General features: G+C 44.0%; 1 protein-coding gene across 2 annotated transcripts in view; it reads right to left on the bottom strand.

Moving 5' to 3' along the window:
- Ints9 (integrator complex subunit 9) overlaps positions 1 to 20,438 on the bottom strand; it is an 84,315-nt gene that overhangs the window by 18,496 nt on the left and 45,381 nt on the right. For both annotated transcript variants that reach the window (NM_001402259.1, XM_063274137.1), the window contains 4 exons: positions 12,874 to 12,994; positions 12,120 to 12,254; positions 3,908 to 4,019; positions 484 to 664 (listed from right to left, as the gene is read on the bottom strand). In NM_001402259.1, coding sequence (NP_001389188.1) covers positions 484 to 664; positions 3,908 to 4,019; positions 12,120 to 12,254; positions 12,874 to 12,994 — 549 coding nt within the window. The remainder of the gene's footprint in view (positions 1 to 483; positions 665 to 3,907; positions 4,020 to 12,119; positions 12,255 to 12,873; positions 12,995 to 20,438) is intronic.

Below are 20,438 nucleotides of genomic sequence, written 5' to 3'. Positions count from 1 at the left end.
TTTAGAAATAACATCTACCTCCATTTCCCTCTTTTTGACCAGGGGAGTTAGACTCAAACTCCATATCCATGGTCAGAGCTTAGTAACCTCACTATATCTAAGTGTCTGTCCTGGGATTTGGTCAGCTTCTTGGTAAAATAAAATATATCTTTGATAAACGAGCTATAGAAATAAAAATCCAGCTTTTCTTATCAGATATAGTTAATTACAACAATATGAGCTTGGGGCTGAAGACCTTCTAGAAAGAAACTTCTCTTTGTAGTACATAAGAAAGTAAGCATTGATTTTTTTGAGAACAGGCTAACTTAAGCCTTTCTTGGGACCCATGCTTCTAAATACTAGTGACGTATGGAATTTGACTTTCAGTAGTTCACACACATGTACATACATGAAATCTCAAGTACTCTTAAGAAATCACAATTATTTTCATTTTTACTGACTGAATATACTTAAACAGAACTCAGAGAAAGGATACTGACTTACCACTCAGCAAAAATCTGGGAAAACTCGAGTGAACTGTTGGCCACTGGGGAGATGAAGTAGAAGGGGATGTTGGAGAGGCCAGCGGAGTCAATGTATTGATATAAGCACTCCAGGAGGTCATAGATCACGCCTGAAGGGTAGCAGGGAACCAACACATTTCCTCCATTCCGAACTGTCAGAGCTAGAAAGGTTGAGGGGAGGGGAGACGGGAGACGGTACCAAAAGGACAGTGTTAGAAAGGGCAAATACAACCTTTAAAATGGCAATTACATATCTTCTATTTTCCTATGTACGATATTATTTAATTTTTTTTTTTTTTGGTTCTTTTTTTCGGAGCTGGGGACCGAACCCAGGGCCTTGCGCTTCCTAGGCAAGCGCTCTACCACTGAGCTAAATCCCCAGCCCCGATATTATTTAATTTTAAGGGTCTTGTTACGAAGGAGCAAACGGCTATCTGTGACACTAGGCTCATTCAGTATTCTAAGTACACACTATACATTTCAAAGTCCACTGCAGCCCTTCTTACCTCTTCCCTACCCTAAACTTCCTCCAGTCAGACTTCCCTTCTGTGGTGGTTTGAGTAGGTTGGGCTCACATGTTGGAATGCTTGGCCCAGAAGGAGCAGAACTAATCAGGAGGCATGGCCTTGTTGGAAGAAGCGTGTTACTGTGGGGGTGAGCTTTAAAGTCTTATATGCTCAAGCTACGCCCAGTGCGGAACAGTCTTTCCTGGCTGCCTACAGATTAAAATGTAGAACCATGTCTGCCTGCATGCTGTCATTCTTCCCACCATGACGACAATGGACTGAACCTCTGAAACTGTAAGCCAGCCCCAGTGACTTACTCTCTTTATGACCCTGCTACTCTCACTGTGTTCTCTACTGCACACCCTCCACTCACAAAACCTTCCTGCCTCAGCCTGGTCTTATGACCCACACACTTTTACTATTTCTTTTGAGAAGCACACATCAGGGTAATGCAGGATTGAAGGCTGGTGCTCTCATCACTGTCTAACTTAAACCCCTGGTGGGTTTTAATGTCTCCAGTGAACCTGAGCTTCAGGCAACTCCTCTCTAAATCCCATTTCAAAATCTCAGGATGTCTCTGCTCAGTCTCTCACTGTGGCTGAGTGATTCAGAAGGAAATAATCTGTTCCCATTTAAGTCCTTTTCATTGCCCTTTATCGCACTAGTATTTGTCTGTAAGAAACCATCTATTATCTGAAACACAGCCAGTTATGGAATGTGGAAATAATTATACTATGGGCTATAATGTGTTAAAAGTATGAATGGCTGAAAAACTGTAAGGTCAATTCAGCTTTTGCTTCATTTACCAAACAACAGAAGCAGGTGGCTTTAGGGGAGGGGATCTGAAGTCTGGATCAAGAGCCCTCCCCACTCCTGCTGTGACCTACAGGTCTTCTCTAGAAGGCAGCATGGGATGAAGGAGACGCTTCGGAGAGCCTGGCTCTAGTCTGCCTCTGCCCAGAATACATGGAGGGGTCACAAGTTTGCAACTCCAACCTGGCTGGGCCTCAGTTTCCTCATTACTGTGTGAGGGGATGAATGAGGCCAGGGCTTTGTAAACTTTACTTTGTGTAAACATTGCCAAGGGAACACGCTGAGCACGCAGCTTTCACCTAGTGGATCTGTGCAGAACCTTCAGGTTTGGATTTTTAGGGTGACCTCAGTGATCTTGAGGAGAGTGACTAGTGGACCCCTGACACAGTGTGTTGGATGCTGGGTTTCCCCAAATCTAAAGTTTCTTGAGTTAGTGATTCTAGGTCAATAACAAATACACAAAGCTCAGATCCTATCTGAGCAGTCCAACAACTTTCCTACAGTAAGAATAAATTACCTCGCCTTTAGAGCAGCAAAGGATAAAGGAGAACATGATTAGTGGCAGGGCTCACGGGATTTCAAAGGACAGTGCTGCCCATGAGATAGAAGATGGCCACTTCTTCCCGGAGCCAGAGTAAGACTACTTAATGTTGCTGGGAGGTGAAGGTCAGCCCTCAGCTCGGCTTGGGTAGCCAGCTTAGACTTAATGTTTTGTGCCCTCTGCCCTGCCGAGTTTAAATGTGCCAGCCAGCTGGCCAATATGATGGTATTCTGAAGCAAGGACTTGAGGAGGGAGGTGATCATGTTTAGATTAGGTCGTGGAGGCCATGATGAGAACAGTGCCTCTGTAAGAAGAGGAGTGGAGTCAAACACCATTTGCTCCGTGTGAAGATGGCCACCTGTATCTCAGTTCCCAGTCTCAGGACTGTGAGGCAAATGCTCACTGCCTAAGCCACCTGACTGTTAGTCCAAAGAAAACTCCAATTTTCCAAACTTTAAAACGCGGATACCCAGAAATGAGCTCAACTTGGACTATAGGAAGATTTCTGGTGTTTAGATAAAAGCCAGCATTCCTCAGAAATGTGTGAAACAGGTTCCTATATACCTCAAACATTATTTCTTTTACTTCAGCAGAAGGGATATATGGCTACCTGTGGCACCTATCAGCATATCATGCAGGCCTCCACATTCCCTCAGTCTCACAAGTACTTCTCAGACATTTCAGAGTCCATGCTAGCTCCTAGGCCTTCTTAAACTCCCTCCAGATACACGTTCTCCTTATGACCCTGCTATTTGATATTCTCCCCCTCCCCCCTCTCCCCTCTCATCTCTCTTTCTCTCTCAGCATGCACTCTTGGGCTCTGCTCTGTTCTGTTCCTGATTTTCTTACTATATTTTCTCCATCTCCTGCTATTCTCTCCTCTTGTGTAGATAGTTTTGGCCAGGTCCTGTCTGCAGTCCATGCTCAGTCTACTTTCTTTCTCTCCCATGGACTCTGCCTCTGGCTGTTCTCTCATATCTACAATAAAACTTTTCCCTTAACCAAACCATGGGACAGTAATGTTGCTAGTTTATACACCAATGATGATACTTTGTTATAGCAGCCTGAACATACAAAGACAGCAGCCACCCTACTTTGTTAAAATAAGGACAGGATCGTGAGATTTCACTGACCATCTAATCTATAAGACAATAAATGTCTTCCAGGCAGGAAACATCCTAGAGGACTCTCAATTAAAATTTTCCCAAAAGACGTAGAAAAATAAAAATGACTAAATATTAGTGGGGCAACCCCATGCTTCTATTTTTCCCTGCTGTGAATTTCAAGTGTGAGCACACATCCTGGCCAAACCCACCACAATGGGGGTTAACTAACATGGTCTGTAAGAGAATGCCGTTATCTCTGCTAGAACTGTGGCTGTGCACCTCCTACCCCTCCTTCAGACATACATTCCTTAAGAATGTCTGCCGTGGACGACAATTCACTCAGGGGAGGAAGTAAATGAGATTAGGGAGACTTCAGACACCAGAGCGCAGGACTCAAATGAGAAATGAACCGAAGTCTAGCACTGAGCGGCCCCTTACCGAGGTTGCTGCAGAACTCGCCCACCATGCCGTCCGGGTTTGCAGTAGGGATCTGTGTCAGCCCTGTGAGAATCAGAACGTCACTGTTCTTGAGAGAAGCTTGGTCCATGGGCTGAAAGAGAAAAGAAAGCTCTAATTAGAACTTATGAACAGTGCAGGAACCAGAGCAAATGCTGCTCTTGCTGTGTCTAGTCCAGAGCAGTTCTCCCACAGGGAGCAACAGTTCTGCCATGACTGGCTGGGACACCACATCCAGCTTCATAGAACTAGACATTTAAGATCCCTGTTTCCCTATCTGCAGTGTTTTCAGTCACAGCTAAGGCTTTCTACTTCTACAGCATTTCCCTCTTTAGAACGCCAGGCACATGCATTCTACATGCTTTTAAACGTCAATACAGATCAACCTAGATGGTCTGCAGGTCAAGGCTGCTGAGCTCACTTCCACAGTGTCTGGTAGGGCTCGCGAAGGGAATGCTTGCCTGGGAATTACACTGAACTGAGTAACTGCATACTCAGAAGAGCTGTGAAGTGTAGGAGGCAAGCACATGTTATGGGAAGACAGAGGGTGTTATGGGAAGACAGAGGGTGTTATGGGAAGACAGAGGGGAGGTGATTTACCTACGTATCAAGGGTGGAAGAATCAGAGGTGAGGTGATTTACCTACGTATCAAGGGTGGAAGAATCAGAAAAAAAAAAAACCAAACAACTCGGTTAGAAACTTAGTCCTCTTCCCAATACCACAACTAGCCTTATAATTTGAGCAAGCTTTGAGCCCAGTTTCCTATGACATGGGACAGTCCTGACCACCTCCTTTAGTTGAGCTTTGTGAGTCTTGGGGGCTTACACATTCTCTCTGCTTGTGAACTGTGAGCCCCACTGGCACATGACAATGAGTTCTTTTAAGATATTAGCATTTATTTTTACCTAGCACAATTTAAACTGTGACTACTTCCAGAGCACCTAAGAACACTCTGCTTTTCTGCTAAGCTGGGACTTGGTTGGAAATACTTGCAAGAACCGAGAGGCTGGGGAGTCCCTAGATGCTTTCATCTTGTGACTGTTTGTCCTGAAAAGGAGCCACATGCTTTATGAAGACTTCTCACTCCTTTCCATGCCACAGTATGCTCCCCAGTAAAGAAAGAACATCCAAACAGAAGCGTAGCAAAGCTCCGAATCTGCACTGTCACCTTTGACATCTGTAACTCTTAAGAGATTCCCCTTTAACATGAGTATGGAGGTGTGGAGGCACTGGCTTCATTGCCCTGCTAAATATCAAGGTATGGTCCTGTTATAAACTGCCTTATAACCGGGAAGAAATGTGTTTAACCGGGCACAGGGGGCGCAGTGTGGAACACGCAGTGCGTGACTGGCTTGTTTCCTCTCCTCAGATATTTACTATGTGTCTAGCAGCCCTTTCCCTTCTTGGGCAGAACGTCTCAGTCCACACTTATGTCCCACTGTTTCCACAAAAGGAAGGAAGTGTGCATTGGTGGGGGCACAATGGCTTTACAGTAGCTATACACTTAGCCTTGGACTGTATCCTGTGTTTACAGAAGGAAACTGAACTGGTGACAAAGGGGACCCAACAGTGCATTGTACTAAGATTGAAAGTTTGATATATACATTAGCCTATACTGACGGAGATGGACGTAGACCTCAGAGGACCCCAAATTCCCTGAAATGGTGTATGTGATTCTTCATGCTTGTGCAGATTTAACTGGGTGGTCAGAAAGGGCCATAGCCCCTAAGTGTAAGAATGAATGACTGATCCAGAAGAAAACACAATGGGGACAAACCCCGCTGAAAGCACATTATCTCTGAGCCTAAGCCATCAATATCATCTTTTGGAAATTAAAAACCCACAAATAATGCTCTGGTGTGAGTACCACTGAGCTGGAACCATTACTTGGTGTTCTGGTTTACGGATGTTTGCAATTTCAGCCCTGAGCAGAGTCAGCTTCATTTGACTCCCAGGGCTCCAGGACAGATACGGGCTTAGAAGGCTTTAGTGACACCCTCCAACCCCAGGTGACACTTCAAATGTCTGTACTTCTTCAAGGCAAATACAGCTATCACTGGTGTCAACAGCACTTAATGAATGAAAAAATGGGATACTTTAAACACAAATAGAAAACCTTACCTTGCTCAGCTCAAGAGTTAAAGACTGATGGCTATAAACTGATGGAATAAAATGGTGACGACTCTACACTCAGGGGGCTGGAAAGATGGTTCGGGGTTAAGAGCACCAGCTGCTCTTGCAGAGGACTGGGGTTTAGCTCCTGTCACCTACACAATGACTCAAAACCATCCATAACTCTAGTTCTAGGGATCTGATGCCCTCTTCTGACCTCTGCAGGTACCTGGCCTGCACATGGCGCACAGACACACATACATTGCAGGCAAAACATTTATATGCATAAAATAAAAACAAAAACCAAAACTAAGGTTAGTGAGAGCTGTCTGTACCAAATTTTGTCCTCTAACAAGTAACTTTAACTGACTGTCCTAGAACTCTCTCTGTAGACCAGGCTGGCCTTGAACTTAGAGAAATCTGCCTGCCTCTGCCTCCCGAGTGCAGAGATCAAAGGCATGCACCACCACATGGCTAACTTTACTTTTATAAGCACACACTGACTTACAAAGTAACAGGTTTGACTGTGACATTCCCCTTCACATGTACAATCCACATTGATCGGATTCACGTATCCTCTGTCCTCCTTTACTCCCAACAGGCTCCTTGACTTTCCACTTGACCTCTATGTTTTTGTGTGTGTCAAGTGCAGTGGTGTGTGTGTACACACATGTGCACATGAAGGTGTGTATGCCTGTGTGTGCATGTGCAGAATCCAGTACTAAAAAGAGAAAGTATAACTGGAAAAGGGTAAAAGATCAAAATGCTTTGTCTATGGACAGGATGGGCAACAAGAAGTCAGCAGCCTGAAACAGGGATTGGCTTTTGGTCATAACAACTCTTATAGAAGACAGTGACGGCCAAGAGAAAATGCAGAACAAGGCCCCTAAGGTGAAGTCCTGATTTTACTCTTAGATGTGAAACAGGATCCAGCCAGAAGCAAGCCAGTGTGCAGAAGACTACAGACTGAAATATACAGGAGAAATGGCAGCCTGGTTGAGAGAAAGTGAAACCAGTAGTCAGCAACAGTGTGGGGAATCTCAAGATCCTTTACAAAAGTTAAAAGACTACAGATGAAATGGGTAAGGATTTACTGCCTAGGGAAGGAAGAAGTACTTCCCCAACCATAAAGTACAGCTCTGCCCCCACAAACCAATTCAAACCCCACACTCTGATGAGCTCCCCCATTCCCTAGCCCTAGACTTCAGTGGACTTCTGGTCTTACAACGCTGTCCGGCTGCACTGTGGAGGAGAGCTTTCCCCATCAGAACTTCTGTAAAGGCCACACCCAGCACCTTCTCTTGCCTCTTCGCACTCTACCGCTAAGGGTGGGGCTTAGGGAATAGCTTTGACTCAAGGAGGAAATTAACATGCACACACAGGAACGCACTTAGGCAGCACACATTATTTCTGAGAGAATGAAATACTCTGAGGAGAGACAACGTCCACATAAATGAGACAAACAATGGAGAAAGACATGCAGAGGCCAGCCACGCCGAGGCCAGCCAGCACTGATCCTCTCCTGGCTTCCAAGGGGCCGTAACTGAGCCAGCAGTACCAAAGACTGAGGGACTTTGAGGCTCAGCTTTCCTGTGGCCCTTGTTCCAGTTACATGGTATTTAGCTTTCACTGTAGAACATCCACATCCAAGTACTGCACCAAAACCAAAACCAACCAACAATCAGCAACAGAACTTTTGGGAAAACTTAGAAGAAAATTGTCAATGAAAGAAAATCAAACCAACCAACCCAGTGGCCACCTCAGATCTGAGCCACAGTTTTAGGGGCTTTAAATTTACAATATTTTCTTTAGATTTATGGAAGGAATACACATTTACAAGAGCATGAACAAGGCTAAGATATAAACTCGGTCTAGGTGTTGGCAAGAGCTGATGAAGGAAACATGCGGATAGCACCTCATGTAACCCATTCAGTTAGAACAACCACAGGTCTTGTCGTGTGCAACAAGATGGACGTGACTAGGAGCAGACTGGGAACAGCACCTTAGGAAACTACCAGCTAGAGAAATGCAGACAGCACAGTACTGCACGTTCTCTTTCATGTGCCGAAAGAAAAAGAGATAGATAAATATATACTCCATACCCCCTCACACAGCAACCAAAGATTAAAAAGAAGGAAGTAAAGGGCAGAATAAAGAACAAAATTCACTAATAGTTTATAGGTCACATGATTATGTCAGACTCAGTGAGAGCACTCTATAAGGGGCCATGTCTTTTAAAAAAATCAAAAATAAAGAACAGAGTAGAAAGTCCTTGACAAATAAGTATGGTTCATGACAGATTGCATCTAAGAAATCGTCATCTAAGGGACTGCAAAAAGCACTCCCTTTAAAACTCGGCACACATGGGGCTGGGGATTTAGCTCAGTGGTAGAGCGCTTACCTAGGAAGCGCAAGGCCCTGGGTTCGGTCCCCAGCTCCGAAAAAAAAGAACCAAAAAAAATAAAAAAATAAAAAAAAACCAAACCAAAACAAAACAAAAAAACCCAAACTCGGCACACAACCAGGGCAGCAGCAATCATGACGTGTGTTCACATCCCGCCATGGAAGGTGCACCACGTTGGGGGGGCGGGGCCTGGTGCCCGAGTGGCAGTGCCAGCAGAGCAGGCACTGAGGACATGTGCCCTTCCTTCCTGTTCAGGACACTCTCCGCTATGGCTTCTTCTAGCCACACTTACACAAGGTGGTTTTTCTTCCTTTCACAGTCTACTGATAAACATTTTCCTGCAGATTGATCTCTGGTCTCTGGCCTTTTATTTATATAATTAAAGTATGATGATTCTCCAGGTTGTTTCTAGACTTGCCGTCAACCCAGGTTCTGGCTGTATTTCTAGCTAATGTTCTTTACTTTCTTTCACCTTGTCAACTCTTTGTCAAATGCATTATCCTATTTCCCCATCCTCAATGCCATCTACACACTGCATCTTTGACTTCATTTTTCCTTCTCTGAAGATAGTGGCCATCAATAAGTGCTCTACATTTTAAAAAATCATACTGAAGTCTGTATTTATTCTGTGAGGATGTGTGTGCACTTGTGGCCTGGTGAGAGGACAACCGGTGAGTCAGTTCTCTCCTTTCACCACGTGGGTCCCAGGGACCTCAGGTCATCAGGGTTGGCACCATTACCCACTGAGCCATCTTGCTGGCCCAGCATCAAGGCTTCTTGAACTAAAGTCTTGCCTATGCTCTCTTAAAGCCACCTCTCCTCTCCTGCTGCCTCTGGCTCAGGGAAAATCCTCTTTCCCCTGTGTTTACAGATCACCTCATCAGCTTGTGTGGTGTTTCTCTGTTCATAGGGGCTCCAACCTGGCAGACCAGAGGACAGCAGACTTTCTGTGAAATTTACCTTTAAACCTGCCATTATAAGTGATTCACAAACAAACAGGTGTGTCTGTAACCCAATAAAACCTTTTAGGAATAAGTACTGGGCCAGGTACAGCTCCAGAGACACTGTTTCTTGGCTTCTACTGTAGAACATTGTGCTTTGTTCAAACTAAAACTTCTTTATTCCCACTTATTCAATACAAATCCAAAAATGTGGGTAAAGGAAAAGAAATCTATTTCCCCCTTTGTTACATATAGCACAAGCAACCAACTAAAGATTAAAACCAGTTATTTAGGTATGTTGCTCCTTATTCTTGAGACCTTATTTTCCCTTTAAATTTATGGCCCTTGGAAGGACAATTTACTGGAAATTACGTCAACAGTACTGTAAAGGTTTTGATCTAAGCAGGACAAATCAGAGCGGCTGGCAGCCAAGTTACCCTTCTGTCTTTTAGGGCAGAATACATCAAGAATGAAAGCAGCTGCCAATAAAAAATTTTGATTCAATGAAGCAGATTGTGATGACACTGATGGGATTTTGATCTCAATAAGCGGGAAGGGCCTAGAGGTCTGCTAGCTACAGGAAAACATGGAAACGTGTCTCCTCCAGACCCTGAGATAAAACTTGGTTGTAAAAGAATGTATGAGCCAGGGTGGCAGTACATTTGTAATTACAGAGTTCAAAGCCATCCTGAGGTACATATCAAGCTTAAAGCCAGCCTCGGTTACATGAGAGCCCCCCCCCCCCCCGCCCCAAGAAAACTGGCAGTAGTGCCTGGTGTTTCAAACAGAACATGGAGTTCTTACTATTTAAAAAACGGAGAATGCTAACCAGCTCGAGATAGCCATTCTGTCAGGTGTATGTACATGTATGTGTAAATCACACATTTATCTGTAACAAATAAAGCAACTACTTCTACAACATGAGAACTTCCTGTATGAAGTATGGCGAGCACTAATCCTACAAAGGGACAGAGCACAGGGACAAGGAAAGCAATTGTGTGACAGCATGAGGTGGCTGTGGTATGGACCAAAGCAGCCACCAGGGAAGAGCAGAATTATGAAGGAAGCGGGGGGGCCCAGGCTCCAGGTCTAAGGCAGAGGGGCCTGCAATTCATGTTTAAGCTTCAACTTCTGTTTTATTATGAAGACAGCAACATCTTTTTTTTTTTTTTTCCTTTTTCTTCGGAGCTGGGGACTGAACCCAGGGCCTTGCGCTTGCTAGGCAAGCGCTCTACCACTGAGCTAAATCCCCAGCCCCAGACAGCAACATCTTAAGGTTACGTTCATAAAGTAACAAATTTCAAAGATGAAATGTGACAGGGGCTCCCACAAGTTATCTGTACATTCGGCAACTGGCTACCTAACCTTGACCATTCTGCCTTTACAAATTCAAAAGAACCAGTGTTTATAAAATCAATAGTAAGTTCTCTATAAATAGCTGAGGATTAAATATTATATTCCTAACAATATTTATGTATATCTAATTGTCAAATGTAACTGCAATGCATGACTAACTTAAACCTAGTAGCGACATTAAACTTAACGGGAGGTGGCTATGGGTTGGTGTTTTCAAGCCTAGCACTTGGGAGGCAGGGGTGGGTCAACCTCAGTTAGATGCCAGCCTGGTCTCAACAGTGAGTTCCAGGCCAGCCAGCCAGAGCTACACGGTAAGGCCCTGTTTCAATAAAAGAAAACAAAACATCCAATAGGAAGGCCTTGGGAAGTGGCTCTTGCAGCATGAGCATGAAGACCTGAGTGCTGGTCCCTAGCACCCACTTTAAAGGCTGAGTCTGACGGCACATGCCTGCTACCTGCCCATTTGAGCGGGGTGGGGACAGGTGGGTCCTTGAAGCCCATTGGCTAGTCAGTTAGTCATTCAAGCAAAATTGGTGACCCTCAAGTTCATGAGAGACCATATCTCAAGAAATCAGGTAGAGATGGATCAGGCAAAGATACCTGGCCTTGACCCTTTTCTTTATACATATGTACACACATGCCCATGTTAACAAGTACACACACACACACACACACACACACACACACACACACACAGAGTGAATAAAAAGATCCAATCTATGAAGGTATGTGTGAGTGACCAGCCCCTGCTCCTTCCCTGGCTGTGCAGTACAGTGCAGCCGCAAGGCCTTCTCTGCTCTTCAGCAATGCCCTGCCTGTTCTGCTCCAGGGACTCCATGAGCCATCTCCACAGGCTTTGCCTCACAGCTCTACTTGGCCCTTTCATCTGGGTTTCAATCAGACTGTCCAATCTAATCTATCTCCACTCCTCTAGAACTAAAGCTGCTGTGCGGCCTTGGGACTTCCACCGCAGTCTACGCCAATCTACTCACCTTTGTCCTGGTCACTCTCAACTGAAGACGACATTTACCAGCAAAGACCTTGCCTAGTGCTCACTCAATCCTGACAGTGAGATCAGGGCCTGATACCTGCCCTCGGTAGGTATTCAGCAGTTAGTACATGCTGAGAGAAACGACAAGTCCTGTGTCCGACATCAGGCCAGGGTCCTGGAAGGACTGGGAATCACCATCCTAGAGGGGACCCTGAGTACAACAGAATTCCTTCGGAAGAAAGCAGACCCTCCTGAACAGTCTAACTCACTCAAAGATCTGGAGTGTCAGAAGAGACTATGAAGATTTGAAAACTGTTCATAGTACACTAGAGACACTCTGAATTTGAATTAAATATCTATGGGTTGGTAGTGATTAAAAGATAACTTACCTGAGGGTGTGTGGTAAGCAAGGAGGATCCGGAGACATAAGATACTTTCTCATAATGGGACTGGATAATCCAGTTGGAGCTTCCAAGGGCATAGCCAGAGCTCAGAGGGGTCACCTGGACAGCACCAAAAAGTTCCTAGAAGAACCACACAGAGAACATGCCCGCTGTCAGCAAGACAAGTCAGTTTAAAGGGGAAAGCGACAGAGATGTAGAAACAGATGGAAAGATGGCGGCATGCAGTGATGGAAACAGCCCTGCAGCCGGCCACCTCGCTCCTTCTCAGGCTCTGTCACCAGGCCCAGGGGCAAGTTAGGAAATGGGCGGGCAAGAGTCAAAGACCAGTTTCCCTTTCCACCTTAGTTAGGTTTAGCTGCAGGTCAACAACAGCAGAGTCCGCATCATTAGGTCAGCTTTCAAGCCACCCCTGGTAAGCTGCATCCCAGTTTCCCAATGCCTTGTCTCAGATGGGTATGTCTGGTTTCTCAGGTGACAGGGTGCAACAGACGCCTTTCTCCAGACTCCTCACCAGCTGACCAACCAATTCTAGGGGTGTCAGGGAATGGGGATGATGAATGCACACCACTGAAAAGCATGGAGGGGGGGGGGGATCCACAGGCATTCTCTTTCCTTGGAGCTCACAGGAAGGTGACAGGGTAGCTTGGAAAGAGAGCTACAGGGGTTGGGGATTTAGCCCTGGGGTCGGTCCTCAGCTTGGGACTCCACACAAACTGACAGCACTCACAAAAACACTCACAATTTTCTGAGAGTATCCCACCAGCTGGATTTTACTGAGGGCAGAGTTCACCTCCTGCATTGTGTAGCATCTTCTCCAGGTTGACACTTCTACTGCATCCTTGAGAGGAGAAGGCAGCAGCCTGCAAACACAGCACAAGGCCAATCGCTAGCTGAGCATGCCATCAATTAACAGAGATTCTAGTAATATGACCACTTAAGTAGGGCAATTTATTGGCATAGGTCTGTTCATGAATTCTTTAATAATCTTTATATAAAGTCAGTATTATTGTCTCTTTCTGATTCTAATAAGTTGACTTTTTGCTCTTTTTTGTGTGTGTCAATCCAAGACAAGATTGTCAATTTTTATTGACTAAAAAAAAAGTGTGTGTGTAGTGGCTCAGTGGGTAATAATAGTACTTGCTGAACAAGCTTGATAACCTGAGTTCAATCCCTAAAATCTACGTAAAAAGCTGGATGGGGTGGTAGGCACTTGTAATCCCAGGACTCTTACTGTGAGATGGGAAAGGAGACAGGAGAACCAGCAGGAAGCCCGCAGGCCAGCTAGCCTGGAGTGTGGAGCATACTGGTAGAAAAAACAAGAAACCTGACTTCCAAAAGTTGTCCTCTGACTACTCAGGTACCATAGCATACAAACACCCACACTCTCACATATATGCATGAAAATACATACATACACACACATACATACACACACACTTTTAAATCTTTTAATTTTGTTGATTTTTTTCCTATTATGTTTCTATTTCTAATTTATTTATCCAGCATATAGTTATGATTTTTAAAATCTATACTGATAATCCCTACAGTCCAACTGGACTGTCCAGTCATTCACCTTTCTTTGTATCTTTCTTTGCTTGTTTCTTCTCTTTTCTCTCTCTTTCTTTAATGATTTATTTATTAGATATAAGTACACTGTTGCTGTCTTCAGACATCAGAAGAGGGCATAGGGTCACATTACAGATGGCTGTGAGCCACCATGTAGTTGCTGGGATTTGAACTCAGGACCTCTGGGAGAGCAGTCAGTGCTCTTAACTGCTGAGCCATCTCTCCAGATCTCTCTCTCTCTCTCTCTCTCTCTCTCTCTCTCTCTCTCTCTCTCTTTCCCTCCCTCCCTCCCTCCCTCCCTCCCTTCCTTCCTTCCTTCCTTCCTTTTAAAAGTTATTTTATTAACAGTGTTTGAAGGTTTTTCATACTGTGAGACCAAAGCAGGAACAATAGACCTTGCAGGTTAAGGTTTCTGTCTGTAGTCACAGAATAACTTCTTGTTTGTCCTGTGTTAAGTCAGGTTAAGGTTTCTGTTTGTAGTTAAAGAATAAGTTCCAGTGTTAAGTTCTTGCAAGTTAAGGTTTCTGTCTGTAATTAAGAGTTACTTCCTGTTACTTAGATCTGAGGTAAACTACAAAACATGTTTTTCACCCCACACTAACCTTGGGACCCCATTCCCATGATTCCCTTCCCTTTGTTCCTTCCCTTCCATTGTACCTTTCTAACAATGTAAAAAGCCAATCCTCTCTGTGAACACTTTATCTCTCTGATAAAAGGAAGCTCAAGAGGAAGTCTGGGGCTGCTCTCTAAAATCCTGACTTAGGGAAAGGCTGGGGAGTCCCAGGCATATCCCAAATAAAGCTTGCTGCACTTGGACAAAATAATTTCAGTCTTTCTTTTCAAAAATTTTAAGTTCAACAATATATACTTAAAAATTTATTTCATCTCTATTTTTCATGTGTATGTGTGAATATCTGAGATATATGCATCATGTGAGTAGCTGACACCAAGAAAACCAGAGAGGGAGCCAGATCCCTGAAAGTGGAGTTATAGGCAGTTATGATATCCCAATGTGGAGGCTGGGCACCAAACCCAGGCCCTGTGCAAGAGCAGCAGGCTCTTTTAACCACCGAGCTGCCTCTCCAGCCCTTGATCATATACACAGTCTAACACAGAACATTTCAACTTGAACTACGTCCATGTTGTTTTTCTTCCCACAGTGTTGGGACTCCCAGGCCCTTGCATATTGTGGATCATGCTCTGCCTCTGAGCCTTCCCCAGACTAGACATTTCTACCCAGATCTCACATTCTCTTCCCTGTTCACAAAAGAGAAATAAACTTCACTAGTGGGCTGAGAAAGAGTGAGTTTAACACTGGTGAGGCTCGGCAGTAAGAGAATGACCTGTGACCTGTGTGACCTTTAACACCACCATCAAAAACATCACTTGATGAACGAATACTGTCTAAAAATAGACATCAGGTATTATCAGGAAGACTAACCTGTGTGAGCCTGAGTGAACAGTCTCGGTTAATGCACTCCTGGTGAACTGAATCCATCCATTAGGCTATACTTTCCCCCAAACACAGGGAGCAGCAGAGGGTTTCACGATCACACATACACACTCGGCAACACACACATCTGTACTCTAATGATTCTCCCTATACTCAGTAAAACTCAAGGCTCTTGGATGTATTCTATGTAGATCTCTAAGAGAGGTACCATGTGATGGTGGGAAGATGGGAGAGACATCCAGACATGCTCCATTTCAACCCAAATGAGCCGCACTGCAGTACCATGGCCAGGTAGCACATGCATTGTCCCTCAACCCAGAGCAAGGCTCTGAGGAGTGGCAGTGACTCTGAACTCCCTCTGCAGGGTCTTGAGAAAGAAACCAAGGGACTACCTATCCTTAGATCCCTTGAAATTCCCACCACCAGGGTCTAGTGGTTGGCTTCCCAGGCTGCCTAACAGGAAAAATGATGACTTCTTCTTTGGGCTGCATGGGAGGCAGACTCTGACTCCAGGCCAGAGCTGGAAGGCTACAGTGGGTGTGGCTAGAGGAGCAGAGTGCAGCCCACAGTGTTTCTTTCAGGTGAGTATGTTTTATACGGCTCTCCTGCAACTGGCTCCATTCTCTAGGAGACTAAGAAGTCACACACAAGGCGAGACTCACAACTACTTTCCCTGTGTATGTCTCCTTAGCCACTTGATACCTGGCACTTTTACCATCCTGAAACAGCATGTGCTTTCTTTTTTGCTAGGACAGAAGTCTGTAGCAGCTTTGTCAACACAGGTCACTCTGCTGGAGATTAAACAGTCTTATGTCAGTAGACAGTTGGAGGCAGGGACTGAATCCTAAGGAAACATTTCAAGCACAATGAAGTATCTGTCAGGAGCCATAATGGGACAAGCTAGTAACTAGCAGGTGATCTTCCTGAGATGGCCTGCTTCAGATTATTATATAATCTGCGACAGGTTTGACAGATTCACTCATATTAGGCGAGGCCGCAGGAGAATTTATTTTAGGAAAGATCCCTGCCATTAAGATGCTTTCCCTGTTATTATTAAGCATATATAACAATCATTAACTAATGGCCCACCCCTTTGAGCAGATCTCTGCAGATCTATGAAGATGTACTATCTCGTAGTCATGCTACATAGACAAATAGACGACTTCTTTAGTCCTAATGATGATCCTGTAGGAATTCCTAGAATTATATCAGTGCTTATTAAGCTCTTTTACAGTGGGACTGCTATTAGTTCCTTTTCTGATAGTCAAAACTGTAGTGAGAACTCTGCCAGTCTCCTATGTGTCACCAGTTAACTGCTCTTAGAGAGTAACCAGACTTTCTCCTACTCAGAGCACATTCCAAGAGGTTGTAAAACAATTAACCAAAGGTCATAAAAAGGGAACTAATGATTTATTATAGGTGCTAGGACAGAAGATAAAATATTGACTGGGTTTATCTATACAAAACTTCACTAATGAGTTAGTTATGGTTTTAAACCTTCAGTGAACCTGTGGAGCTGTGACAGGGGATGGATGGTTAGTCAGACAATTACTCCTGATGAATATGCATGCAAACGTTCTGTTGTAAACTTCTATTTCAAGTTATGACTTGTTTTTGTGTGTGAACTTATGATGAACTTCGTAACATGTGATCATGTATTCTGAAAGATGTATAAGTACTGAGGACAAAGAGAGAATTTTTTTTTCCCTTACAAGAAGTTTTTGCTTTTCCCCACTTAGAGAGGAATTTTTCCCTTAACTAGAATTTTTTGCCTTTCTCCACTTAGAAGAATTTTTCCCTTTCCCTGCTTAGGATCTAACCGCTTTCCCCTTAGATAGCTTTCATAGGACACTTTTTACAACTTAGTAATAAACTCTATAATCACTTTTCTAAGTGTCCCCTTTTCTTCCGGTGAAGACTAGCAGGCTGAAGAGGGGAGCAGTTCCTGCTGAGATAGAACACAGGTCACATTACTTAATCCCCTGCTGCTAGGCTACAGGTGTCAGTCACCTAAACTAGCAGCCTTTTACCCTCAAAAAGAGCAAGATCCTGTTTAGGACATTTTATCATCAGCATTTCAGTACAGTTAGAGCTAGAATGTCCTGAGATTCTCAGACCTTAAAGCCACACCAGAGTCCTACTCTGTGCCCCTGCCACTGCTCTTTCAAGGCTGGGAGGCACCCCGCAAGTATCTACTGTTTTCGTCTTTGGTAACTCGGGGTCTAATTTTAGAGAACATACTGGGGTCTTTTAAGTTGGAAAGCAAAGCCATTAAAGTTGCATAAAAGGTTTGTGAAAATCCAGACATATTTTCAGATAACCTTACCAATAGCATCTAGAGAAACAGCAGACAGCACTTTACACAGAAACCTCTCCTCCATGTTTCTGCCAATAGTTCAGTAGAGCACTGCGGTGAGGGAAGCACGCTTGTTAAGCACGCTGTTACTTTTAGTTTGACTAATATACACCAAAATAGCAAGGCACCTTCTACCTGATTCTGTCATGTCACAAATGGAGTTAACTAACGTCTTTCTCATTTTGTATATGCTGCTAGAGTACTCAATACAAACAACACAGACACATGTACACACAAACACACACCATGGCTATTCCCAGAAAGGGGAAAAACCAGCAATCCTAAATGCTGCTGCATACTATCTGAATTCACCTGCACCAGCAAGTAAGGTTGGAGATCGCTCACACAGAGCGAGGATCACAGAAAACACCAGACAAAAGCTCAAGTGGGCACAACTGAAACTGAGCAGTCCAACCAACTCTGGCTTCATGTTTGACTTTCTGGATTAGGGTTCTGTGTTAGGTAACTTTAGACAGGGCTCCCCATGACACCATTATCCTGGATTTACCATACTATAAAGGCTCCTCCCTGAGCATGGACCACCTACTTGCTTCTCCTGAACAGAATATGAGAAAAACGATGGATTCCAAGAGAGGCACTCAGAATGCTCATTTTTTCTTCTTCTGTTTCTGCATACTCTGATGTATGCAGCTACCATGTTATAAAATGTTCACCTGATGGGCACACAGGGGAAGGACTTGAGGCGCCTTAGGTCAACATTAGGTGAGCCTGCAAGTGATTCTTTCCGGATGGACCTGAGTTTACCTGAAGCCTGCTGAGCGATGCAGAAATGGAGAAGCACTGGACAGTGCTGGAGCCATGATGGTGACCCACATCTGAAGTCCCAGCAATGCAGGAGGCTAGGGCAGACCCACTTGAGCCCTTGAGTTTGAGACCAGCTTGAGGAACGTAGAGATTTGTGTTCCACTAAAGACCCGACTACATACAGCTTTCCTCAGGCATTCTCAAGGCCATTTTCATAAAGCCCAGTTGTACTGAACAATTAGACACAGACTGCTTTTTATATCTAAGATGGACTTTTACTTCCTTTAGTTGAAATATTAAGCATTTACTTAACCACATTTCTTCTCTTTATCTCTAAGTTGAGGGAAAAATTTCTTCCTTACAGACAACAGCAAATAACTGACATAAAGTGAACATATAAATTTTCCTTTTCTTTCACTTTCTCCTTCCTCCTTCTGACCCTCCCTCCCTTCCTTTTCAAGATAGGGTTTCACTGTGTAGGCCTGGCTGTCTTGGAACTAGATCTGTAGACCAGGAGGGCCTTGAACTCACAGAGTCTTGTCACTGTTTTTCAAGTGCTGGAATTAAAGGTGCCTGCCACTACCACCCAGACAAATTAATTTTCCTCAGGTTCACAGGGGACTGGTTTCAGAAACCCCTGGCACATACCAGAACCTGTAGATGCACGTCTATAAAACAGCACAGTGCTTACACAGTCATATACAAACTCTCCAACATTCTTATTATTCTTTAAAAAATTAGAGATAAGTCTTGCCATATAACTGACAGTAGGCCTGAACTTCAGAACTCAATAAAGCAATTTTCCTGTCTCAGCAGGGTATGCCATTATGATAGACAGGCCTACTACACTTTGGGTAACCTCTACTTTACTGACCATATAATAGCGTAATGTAGATGGCTTTCCTGTCAGGGAATGATGTTCAGTTTAGAGTGATATTTTCCTGAATACTTTCCATTAGCAGTTGAATTCATGAGTATAAACTCTAAACACATACATGCATACATACATACATACATATATTTATATTACATATATCATGTATGCATGTGTGTATGTATACCACAGATACACACAACAAAGCCTAAATTCTTTAGGATAGTCTATTCTAGAACCTTATGTACTGTTTATGTCTTGTAGATCTCAAAGTACCTATCATTTCTCTACCTAGAAATGTTTAGAAGTTCTTTTCATAAAAGTCTGGCAACTACATTCTCACAAATCATCTAGGGATCTTTTTATTGGCTAGACAGAAGTCTAAAATTAGGCCCAGTCAAATGTTCTTGGTCTCTTTCTTGTGTACAATAGCTGATTTTCACCAAGCTGGCTATTTTTGTTCAGCCCATCACTTGTCCCAGTATGGTTTCTTGCTATTTGAACCAACAGGGCCTACAGAGTCTTACCCCTAGGCTGTAGGCTGGTGCAGGGGCTGCATGTCTTAAGCTCTGAGGATAGCTTTTTCACAGATGTGTCCCAGTGCTGGGTACTTGGTAGTTACTCGTCAAGTGTGATCCCCTACCAAAACCCACTCTGGTTTATACTTTCTTTACTGTCCCTAGACACTGGGTCACCCTGTCATCTACCTATCTCCTTACATTTCCTCAGACTGAGCTTTCCCTAAAACTCCTATGTGTATGTGAGGTCACGCTTATGGCAGGGCACTTACAGACCCACTTAAAGCCATTAGGATTATTAGCTGATTTAGGATAAGTAGGATAAGGAAACCCAGAGGGAACTGGTTCTGTTTCTGGCTTTCTAATTTATCAAAGTCAAAATTTCATAGTCTAAATTTTTCATAAGTACTTCTAAAAGATTTCATCATTTCATTCCTTCTTATCGCACTTGAGTGCCTGATAAACTTCCTCCCTGGGCCACTGACATTGAGCCAAAGTTCGCTGCCTCTTCCCACATCTTAGAAGCTCGAGCAGCAACCTAAGACGGCGGGTTTTTGTTAAAGAGTTAAGACCTTCAGGTCTATAGGGATTACTTAAAGGCAGCCGATGAACACATTGATTGGGTTCTAAGTGTTTGCTGAACAAATGGACAGAATGTGAGAGCAGAATAAAAGAACAGGAGAAGCAGAAACTGTGTCTACCCTCAATAAAGACCACTTGACATCAGCGCTGGATTGGAGGTCGGCTTGATGCTGTGTACCGAGCTTATCAA

Source organism: Rattus norvegicus, chromosome 15, assembly GCF_036323735.1.
Source record: "Rattus norvegicus strain BN/NHsdMcwi chromosome 15, GRCr8, whole genome shotgun sequence".
Classification (NCBI taxonomy): Eukaryota; Metazoa; Chordata; class Mammalia; order Rodentia; family Muridae; genus Rattus; species Rattus norvegicus.
The sequence above is the reverse complement of the archived record's forward strand: the minus strand, read 5'-3'. Positions and strand labels throughout refer to the sequence as shown.